General features: G+C 34.3%; 1 protein-coding gene across 5 annotated transcripts in view; it reads right to left on the reverse strand.

Moving 5' to 3' along the window:
* The window catches only part of LOC111045243 (putative epidermal cell surface receptor), a 93,214-nt gene extending 83,644 nt beyond the window's left edge, over positions 1-9,570 (reverse strand). For 2 of the 5 annotated variants that reach the window (XM_039426778.1, XM_039426779.1), the window contains exon 1: positions 9,180-9,493. In XM_039426778.1, coding sequence (XP_039282712.1) covers positions 9,180-9,300 — 121 coding nt within the window. In that variant the 5' untranslated portion in view covers positions 9,301-9,493. Of the gene's footprint in view, positions 1-9,179 lie in introns of all 5 variants that reach the window. The other 3 variants (XM_039426780.1, XM_039426781.1, XM_039426777.1) reach the window with 2 other exon arrangements.
* Between the last annotated feature and the right edge of the window lie 1,384 nt (positions 9,571-10,954).

Here is a 10,954-nt window from a genome sequence, read left to right on the forward strand (position 1 = left end):
GTTTGTGGAATGTTGCACATACAATTTCACCAGCAAATAATTTTCATTTTTTTTAAACTGAATTAATTTTCAAACTATTATGAAAAACACTGTGGATTACTTTAGCTTCATTTCAACATTCCACTGAATAACTTTCATACAAAATAAGAGCCAATAACTATTATTAGCATGAGAGTAGCATACGAATGAAATTCATTTCGAGTACTTCCTCCAACGAATAATTCTTTCAGATTTAGATCCTCTGCTATCAAATTATCTCTCCTGTAGTACTCCGTTACTTGGAACCGCAATGCAATCACGAATACCATCTCCCAGCATCTGAAAGTCTTCTCTCGCTTTTACCGTCGGAGGACAGAATCCATTCAAGTGATATATTGTGATTCTCTAACCGTTAACGTCTTAATTCTCCTTCGATTCAAAATACTGAAGACTAAAAACAGAATCAACACAAATCTAGCTGTTGCAGTAGCAGAAGTCTTCGGGGTGATTTACAGTATTTAGTTATGATTTCCGTTTAATAATAATGATCAACACAATTGGTTGAAATCGATAGATTGAAAGGAGATGAGTTCTCGATTACTCGATATCTCAACAAACGAGGATATTTTGTCATGTCTAGCTTCTAGTTCAGAAATCCCTAATTTGAAATTTACCATTCGATTATTATTAGAATAAACTAAACCCATGTAGCTTACTGCATCGTTTTTGCTTGTTTTCAAAACAAACAATTTTCCTTTTCTTGCAAAATTTTGGTGGAAAAACTAGTCTATCAATTGAATCAAAGTTTTCCAACAATATTTTTTCCGAGTAGATCGTTGAAATATTGGAATACAGTCTCTCATATAAGGAGATTGCTCGATAATTGGATAGAATGGGAATGAATGAACTAGCAAGTTCAGAGCTTTCACATTAAAACAATGAGCAAACAATTCCCAAATATATCATGTGAAATAGGATACCTAGTCGACTTGCAGCGATTTACACTTTTATTGGAATAATTATTTATGCAACTCATCAAGAAAACCGAAAACAATAAAATAAATCACTCGTCTAACCAATTTATACGTTGCTACTGCTGTCTGACATCTTGATCTTTTGAGAATTTGCAATGGGAGAAGATTAAACAGAGAGAATGATATAGAATGTAACATTTTACATTTTATATACTCTCTGAGCTTGATTGGAGTTTTATACAAGTAAGCAAAAAATAGATGTTTTTGCAAAAATTGAAAATGAAATTTTGAAATTTCGAAAAAAGTTTATACTTAATGGATATAGCGAAATCCAAATATTTGAGCCATATACTGTAGGCTACTTTGTAACTGGAGAGGGAGGTATTACGTAATTGAAAACGTTTGGGAAGAAGATTACTGTTTAATTATCATTGCATCGTAACTTTTAACATAATTATAGCGTAAATATCATTTCGTTGTTCTCTTGCTTGTCAAATTCCATATTCGATGTCATGTGAATAGCCTCAGTGAAAAAAATAGGGAGACATACTACTATCTCACTCTCAACTGAAAAATTTACTTGAGAATGGGTTGTGAACTAAGCAAACAATTAGACCTGTTACAACTGAAAACCAGAATGGTATAATAAGCAACACAGAGTTGAACCTTTGATTACCACTGCTCTTCACTGCACAGTGATATTCACTTTACACTGTCAGCACTACTTATAAATAACAGCAGTGTTCTCCATTTAACCAACGCTGACAGATCAAAGTGAACCTGAGTACAGTTTGCGATTTTCACATCCTCCCTTAATTGGAATCACAGTGATTAGTGAGACAAAGTACGGACACCCAAATCGGCTCACAGTTTCACCTCAATGAACTGTGTTATTTCAGCAGTCCGTTAGTTATACGTCGAATTTTTCCACGAGTAAATACAATAGTAGACTCAAGTAACGGGTGTAATTATTTCGTTCGCCTCTGGAGTCTCGAAGTGTCGCGAGGCGCGACTGTTGTGTTGTTTTGCGTTCATCAACACAAACAGAATCGCGTAGCTCGATAGTTGGAAGTTTGAGAGCCTCGCATCTTCTCTTACCTCCATTTAAACCTCCAACAACTCCTACATCTGTAGTACGCCTCTATCATCACCATCACCTGAGTTCTACTCATAGTACTCAGTAGCTCAACTCACACAGTGGTTGACAGCGGTTTGAAACGTTGACGGCCTCACTATTGTTCCTTCTGCTCCCATTGATAATTAATTTCAATTTTCTTCCTGCTGATAATAATGACTCCGCACGTAACTGAGTTTGATAGGTGCATAACACAGTTATGTAAATGTTTCATGTCAGGTGAATGAAAAGGGATCACAAGAGAGGTGTATCTAATTATAGTTTAATAATAAACTACTTATTATATTAGCTCAAACTATTTGATAGATTTACAGCGGATCCATCATGGATTTCTCAATGTTTTCCATTTTTAGCTTTATTTATTTATCTATTTATTTATTTATAAATTGACACAAAGAATATCATTCTCAACTATGACTGTAGGTACTATTTTACAGTTCCATTTATAAGTCAATAATTTTGTAAAATGGAAACAGTTACTTACTTACAGTATTATTAAAGAGGATAAGAATAGAGTATTTCTATTTTCTTTGGTAGTATTAAGTGTGTGCACTCACTAAGCAGTAGGCAAGAATTATTTTCCGCGCCTTTCCATGCTTTTCTATTAGAAAAAGTGTATACTTTTCACACTAGTTGACAGTAGCTGCACTGTTTCGCAATACTTCTTGATACAGTAGTTTATATCAATGTACATAGAACACATGAATGTATTCTAGGTACATTGATTTATATGAAATGGGTCCTAATGAGTTTTCTCATCACCTATGTACTACAATAAAATTAATAAATGATCTTACTAATTTAATTACCAATTTCAATAAATTTATTGTTATCCCTAATCGCACTACAATCAAAACTAGACAGCAACTGGGAAGCGATTCATTGGTGCATAAATAATATGCAAGTGATCAATTAGATTCAATTCAAGTGTTCATCATTTTTTCATACCTCAATAATTGAGACATGAGAAAGGAAGACACTCTCCTCATAAGAGCACATCTCTGATAGATTTTTTCCAATAACTAAATATTTTTGTAACCAGAAAATGAATGATTCTATTCAGCAACGCTTGAAGACTCCAATATAATTAAATAGGAACTACTTATGTTAATAAATGACAATTAGGTATTGATTTAAAAAACTAGGTAACAATAATACAAAGAATTTCTGGAATAATGATATTTATTGATATGGCAATATTGCTGTTTTGTAAATTATTGCAATAATTAAAATACAGAGTTCATGAGAACAGATCTCTGAGCGAATTTGAACAGAGTAACAATTTTGAACAATGGGAAGAGTGAGCAGTCATTGATAGCAGCGGTGAAATCGTCTGTAAAATCGTTAGGATTGCAACAAGTAGAGTGCACGAGCAAGCAAATTAATCTCATTAAATTCGCGAACAGAGAATGCATCAGATGAAAGTGATCTAATCGAGTGGAAAATTGGGAAATTCTAATTGTCTGTTCTTTCTCGTCCACATCTTGGAGTACTTCCTCCAGGAAACTTGGTGATCCACTTTGTCATTGAGAAATTCTCCTGAGGGATCAGGGAAATTGACTAATTCAACACTCAGTTCAACCCAAAATATTTATAAGTTGATACAATATTTCTTTATTATAATAACAATAGCATCGTTCTGTCTTTGGTTGTGTTCATTGTTTAGTTTCCCAATCCTGTGTCTATTTAATTTATCAAGTGCGAACATGTAATTAATTCCCTACTCTCTATATAAACTACGTTATTACTGCTTAAACCACAAATTGATCATTCAACAGTAACAGAATATAGATTACATTCAACATTTAGCCACGATAGATTCTAATACACGAATGATTCTAATGTCATCTGATAAATTATATGCCATTTACTAAACGAAAGTGTAGAGTCACGCTAGCTTTTAAAAATAGATTAGCCTCTACTTATCATTAATGAAGTGAATCCTTGGACCAACCATTCATCGGCTAATGAATGTCGAAGCCATGGAGTCAGTTTGGAAGGACTGGTCTAAGCTACAGTAACTATATTACTGTTTGGGTAATATAGTTACTGTAGTCTAAGCAAGTAATCGACGATTATACTCGAATTAATGGACCTTGTGTATTGGAACAGTTCAAACACATGAGTTTCATAAATAATATAACTGAGAATCAAACTAGAATAGCTTTCAGTATATAAGATTATACCTTATAAGTACAATACGAGTAGCTCATAGTAACTAAGCAATCGAGTTGCGATTTAAGCCAGTAATCAAGTATTAGATGCTTCTTTTTGATTATATTCTCAACTAACATTCATTACGTCATCATCAACAACATTTTGAATTTGCTGACTCAATTACTCGGATTTGATCACTGCTCTAGAGTTTGGATGCTTTGATGTGAGTCTTCCAACTCACAGAAAGACTGGTCCTGAGCTCCATCTTAAGGTTGAGGTGATTGTAAAAGATGGAAAAAGAAGCCTCCATGCTGCAAGTATGTGGAAACAGAAATTGCAAGGTCTGCTAGTGAGTCTGTAAACTCTCTGGTTTCCAGCACATCCTTTCTTGAATAATATTTGTAGAGATGATTTACTTAGAAGAAGATAGAACCTTTGAGAGAAGATTTTTTCCTCTCAATAGGAATGATTAATTTATACTGAATTCACTTTCACATCTATTCATTTCATAAAACATCTATCCATTTCATGTCTATTTATTTCATAAACCACATTGAATTTACATTGTCACACTTGGACCAATAATTGTATTCCACAAAGAGTAATATGAGCGCAGAATACTAGCTGTGCTGTAATAACCACTTTCGATAATATTTATTTCATTTAAAAGATTTTCATAGTTTCATTCCATTTGAACTAATCTTTCGAAACATTCGAGACTGGAATACATCTTCGTTCTGAAACATCAAATCATATAGAAGTCAGAAGATATGAGACATGAGCAAACGAGGTCAATCCTAGTTCCCATCTACTGTGGGTTTGTGAGTAATTAGGATCCAGCCTACTACAGGACTACAGGTGTTCGAGCCATTGTAATATTATGAAGGGGAGAACGTCGCTGTTGAAGCCCCGTCAAGACTTCCGAAGCCCGGTGTAACAAAGACGGAGGATAAGGGATAACAAAGAAGGATAACAAACAAGGGGAGGAGAAATACGGATCACTGTATGAAAGCAGAGAACAAGCTAGGAGAAAGAATTGTTCCATCCACTATCCTCCACCGCAGCAACTAGTCCTACTTATCCGCTCTCCATGAAAGTTCACGAAGCGTTCATTTCTCTCCTCTTTCTGAAATCGTATATCACTAATGCTAATATCTCAACCTCAAATCTCAACTCACAGCTTGCGGTGATAAATCGAATTATTTGTAGAAATTAAATGCCGGAAACCACAGTGATCACCAATGTTTAGTTTGCTTCTTTATGCAGAGACCGTTCATCGAAATGGATTAATGATGCTTGAAAGTTACAATCAATGAATTATGATTGGTGATGTTATTGAAATCTAGGAACCAGTTGGAAGAAATGTTAAAGTTTTGAATAAAACAGGAATCGCTGGTAGTAAGAGCTCACCATTGAAAAGCCTAGGTTACGTTACCAGTAATAAAAAAGTTTAGAATCTGAACATATATTTTGAAAAAAATAATAATTGTAGAAAAGATCTCTTTGTTTTAAAAGAATTCCTAGTTTGTCATGGAACAGACTCCTATTTTAGTTTATAAACAGGCTCCTATTATTTGGTTTATAAACAGGCTCCATTAATAATGGAAAAAATAGTGGAGAAGGGAAGTGAGCAAAATTATATAATAATGCAAGGCAAATTAAAAATTCTCTTATCCTTGTTTCGGTGACATGACGCTCAGACTTGTGAAGTGGCGCTAAAAGAAAACTGCCTTCCTTCTTGAAGACTTAACATAATTTGAGGATCATATCTGAGAAGCGATACTTTCAACAGGTTTTCACCGAAGAAAATGATATTTGCTGCGAATCTATAATAAATTGGATGGAATGAATTACTATATAAATTTAGTAGTAATTTTGTTACTACTAATTTGTCTTATCAAATTTCACGGAAGACAATGATTGATCAGTGACGTTTCCAGGACAAATATAGAATATTAAGTGCGTCCTAATGGCCTCCTGTCACTAAACAAGAAACGACATTATCGATTGTAATATTATTATGTTTCCAATACTGAATACTGTAATCTCATAATATATGAAAGCTCACTTCATTTTTACTTGTCCCCAACAATAAACTACATTGTCGATTGGAATACAGTATCATTTTACTTTCGATTCTAATATGTACTGTAATTTCATAATCTGTAAGCTTATTTCATAGTTACTTAATCTTATTAAGATTTTATCTCCATTCTTACTTCTCAATCTCGATCCTCTATTATATGCTGATAAGGGAACTTCAGTTGTTCAATTTTCTCACGTGATTGTTTACAGTGCAGTGGAGAGGGGTCTGTAAGGCTGTACTGGAACTCTCCCAAAACCACTCGATAGTACTACTTCTACAATAAAACCATAAGTTATCGAGGCAATTGCTGGCAATGCAGCAACCGAAATTTATAGCTGGATGTTGTGTAAAGTAGGATCGGAGCCACGGAGCCATTCGAAAAAACCAGTTTCAAAGTCCAGAACAGAAAGAGAAAGAAGGCCGAAACCAAGATGTGCCGAAGAAGGTGGGCGTTCAATTCCTGCCAGTCTGTATATACGCTGTTGGGGGATTTGCATGAGAATTCACTGATCATCGTTCTTCCAATCGGATATTGTTGGAGTGAATACTGAAATATAAGTAATAAGCACTTTGGTGTTATCTAATTTGTGACCGTGACTGTCAGCTTCACTCTTGTGGATTCTCATATCACTTTTAAAGACGCTCAATTAGTTTTGGGTTATGAAGTTTACACTGTATTTATCTAATGTAGAAAATATATTATGCGCCTTATTTTTTTAACTGTAGTATTTTTGATGAGATTGGAAATAGGGAACCAAAAATCGTTTTGAGTAATACTTCCCTCTTATTTGCTTGCCTCGCCAACCAAATTTACTAACCAGAGGTAGGTAACTAATTCTTTTTCTAGGGTTATTGGTGTAATTAATTATTTCCTTTTTGAACTATACCTATTTTGGAAGAGATTAGCAGTAAGACTCAGGAAAAATATTAACCATGATTTTATATTACAAATATAATTACATAACAAGAAAACAAAGATATTGTCAAATTTCACTAAAAATTTATTAAAAACTTTAAAAAAGAACCATGGTTTCACGTAGTTAACCAACACATCATCAGCTGTATGGTTCCGTTTTAAAGTTTTTAATAAATTTTTAGTGAAATTTGACAATATCTTTGTTTTCTTATTATGGAGAGATTTCACAACATCACCATCAATTCTACTAATATAATTACATAAAATAAAATGAATTATAAAAAAAATTTAATTTAATTTAATTACTTTATATTCAATAAAACAATATTTTCCTCTGTTATTCCTTGTCTTTTCATTGATCACTAATGACCAGTTTACAGATGAGACGTAGCCCAAGCACAACAACCTACAATATAATTATTATTGATAATGCTTACAACTTTACAGTGTTAACGAAGAAGAGAAATCGTACGGTATATTATTTAAGCATTAACAGAAAGTTCGAGTCTTCTTGCCTAATCTTAAACATTGCAATTTACTCGTGACATTGACATTACTAAATAAACCACTTCTCAGCAATGAGGGACGTAGAGGGATTACAACAGTAAGCTCTTATGTTTTCTGTTTATTCCCGAAAATAGTGAAAACTCTTCTCAGGAAAATCTCTCAAAACAATGTTCACCACGACCAAATTAAACTATTTTCTGTGATTGGTTCTACCATTATTTCCATATATACTGTAATACCTTGATTCTAATGAGGCAAAAGTTATAATAAAACAACTAGAGGAATCTTTCAACTTTCCATATCTCCCATTAGTGGGGATGGAAAGACGTCCACTCTTGTATTCATAGGAAATTCTATAATCTTCAGCTAAGAAACCCATTTTCCTATCATCTTCATTATCTGCATTAATCAGGGTTGTCCCCCCCCAAGGAACGCACACCTCCGCCTAAAATTCAAAACAATGAGCTTCTACCCCCCTCCCACACTTTAACCGATTTTTTGGACCCCCCACAATATTACGACACCCGGTCGTGTGTTAATGGGAAGGATATTTTATATCCTAAGAGAATCGACAATTATTTCTTGAAACACCGCCGATTTATGAAGTTACATCACATCATTATATTATCGTTATTTTAATTGCATTCAATCTTTATTCTCATTGATTAATTATTTATACTTTGTAAAATTCTTTGAATAACTAGCATTATCGTCATTTAATGTAAATTAGTGTATAAGCCAGTAATTATTGTAACATACATAAATAAAGAAATCTAATCTAATCTAATATTTGATTTCGATTCCTCCCAAGAACAAGAATTTCAAGGACTCAGTCTGCGGCCACCCCCCCCCCGTGGGCACCCCTACAGTAATAATTATTGTATTATTTCATTGTTTAATCAAGGGAGTTGAATCTTCTTCATTTACACAACTCCACAACTTGTAGGCCTATTCCACAACACTGAACAGAACAGTGATCACATTGTACAATCTTTCTTGAAGATGGTTATAAGATTATTATTATTATTTAAGATATATTATATATTTATTTTATATAGAATAAGCTGAATCGAATTGAGTATAGTCTATTCATAGTAGGCTCACACCATCCTCAGTTCGAGGGTATAGTCAAGTGTCAAGTATTCTCATTTAGAGGTAATCTTATTCAACAATAGTATTCTTATCATTTTCATTTCAAGTATTCTTGCCCCATGAGAGGATTATATTGCCAAGATAGCTTCAACAACTCTTTCTTCTTCAACAACTATAATATTCCTGCGTAAGAAAGGGACTTTCTTGAACTTTTTACTGTGTCTGAACATGTTCTACATTATTTCTTTTCCTATGGTCTCTTACAGAAGTTCCAAGTGATACGAGTTTTTTCAGTTGTGCAGTGAGATGGCTAGTGCTAAGTGTGGTGCCTACCTGAGCTAATGGTGGTGTCCATAGGCACCGCCTGTCCATGACACCGGACGACTGCAGCCACCAGAAGGCCGAGCACCACCAGCGTAATCCTCAACACTTGAGCAGCGGCGCACATTATCATCACAACAAACGTTCACAAAAAACGCGACAAAACAGACAGGTAACTGTGGCCAGCATACGGCTTGGCTAGCGCGTTGCGGTCGCGAGTTCAACTAAAACTGCCGGTGGCTGAGAACTCCAGAGGACCGAGAAAGAACTCTTGAAACGCTCCCTCCAGCCGCGTGAACTTTCTTACCGAAACTCCGCCATCTTGTGGCACATACCGACACTACCTGAGGAATTCTTCTAGCCTGTTTTCTCTGTTTTATTCCGACACTCTCTCTCCTCTTCTACCCGCAACGCAACCCTGTAGTTGTCGGCAACTCCTTTCTATGCTTGTTTTCTTCTTCCACTTCTTTGTCCTTTCGTTCCTCTTTGCAGGACGAAGCTCTTCTTTCTTGCACACCTTGATCTTCTAGGATGGTAAGGAGATGGTATATTGTAGCCTATGTAGATAAATGGTAAGTATACAGTGGACCGTCTAAAATTTAAATGGTATATTTAACTTAGAAACCCACTACAGGTAGGAAGCCTAAGAATAAATCTAACCAAATCGATCCAATACTTTTTATACTTATCAATGGTTGAAGGCTTGAAGCTCAGCATCATTAACTTCAAGACAAAACTCTTCCACTCTTACCTTCTCTCTCTGTCGGACTAAGGACGTCCTTTTCTTTCATTGCAGTAAGTAGACTAGTAAGAATGAAGTCAAATCAATTTAATTTATTCAAATAACAATATTATATATTTGTTGAAGAACAGTATTTTCTTTTTTGAATGAAAGTCTCTTCCCTTCCTCAACATGTTGACCACTCACGAACTGAGGAGGATGGTGTAGCCAATAGAGTAGCCTAGGCTATTATTAATATGTCCTACAGTTTATTCTCATCACTAGTTTACTCTGAAAAAAATGAACAGAAAAAACATAATAAATAAGAATTGAATACTTCAGTGGGCCTAGAATACTATTCTAGAATCAAAGAATGTTCTGATAGCCTATATTGAAATTTTAATTCTTCAAAATTGAATTCTCCTCTCTTTCACACCATTTTCTTCTCTCTTAGTTATGACGATATGAAATCCTAAAATGAATTTATTTTAATTTTTGATTTATTTTTTGTGGGCTACTTGATGGTATTTGATTGTAATAACTATATAGTATCCTACCGTTGAACTCTTTATTTGGACACTCGAGAGAAGCATTAATTGCCAAAACCGGTCGTGTCTTAAAAAAATTATAAAAGGATACTGTAGGTAGACAGGTCTTTAACAATAAAAAATATCTTTTACAATTTATTGCAATTTAACCATTAATTCTTTACAATAATAGTACCGGTACTAAGTGAAGTATAGAAAGTTGAATATGCCTAGTAGAACATAATATATACCCTAAGAAACAAAAAGAGTGAAGTATAAATTCATCAAATTCTTAAGCTTCCTAATTATTTACTGTATAACTATACCACATCCTGCTTGAATTCTACACACCACCTTTCTCTTAATTTTCTCCTCATCTTCTTCTTACAATTTTCTGCTTCACTTATATCACTGCTATTTTCTATCAGTACGTACTACGGTTTACTATGCCAGCCAGCAATGTTAATTTCCCTCTCTCACTCACACTCTCTCTCATTCTCATACTCTCTCACTCACTATTTTTCTCTCTCACCCGAACG

This window comes from Nilaparvata lugens, chromosome 4 (assembly GCF_014356525.2).
Source record: "Nilaparvata lugens isolate BPH chromosome 4, ASM1435652v1, whole genome shotgun sequence".
In the NCBI taxonomy this organism is placed as follows: Eukaryota; Metazoa; Arthropoda; class Insecta; order Hemiptera; family Delphacidae; genus Nilaparvata; species Nilaparvata lugens.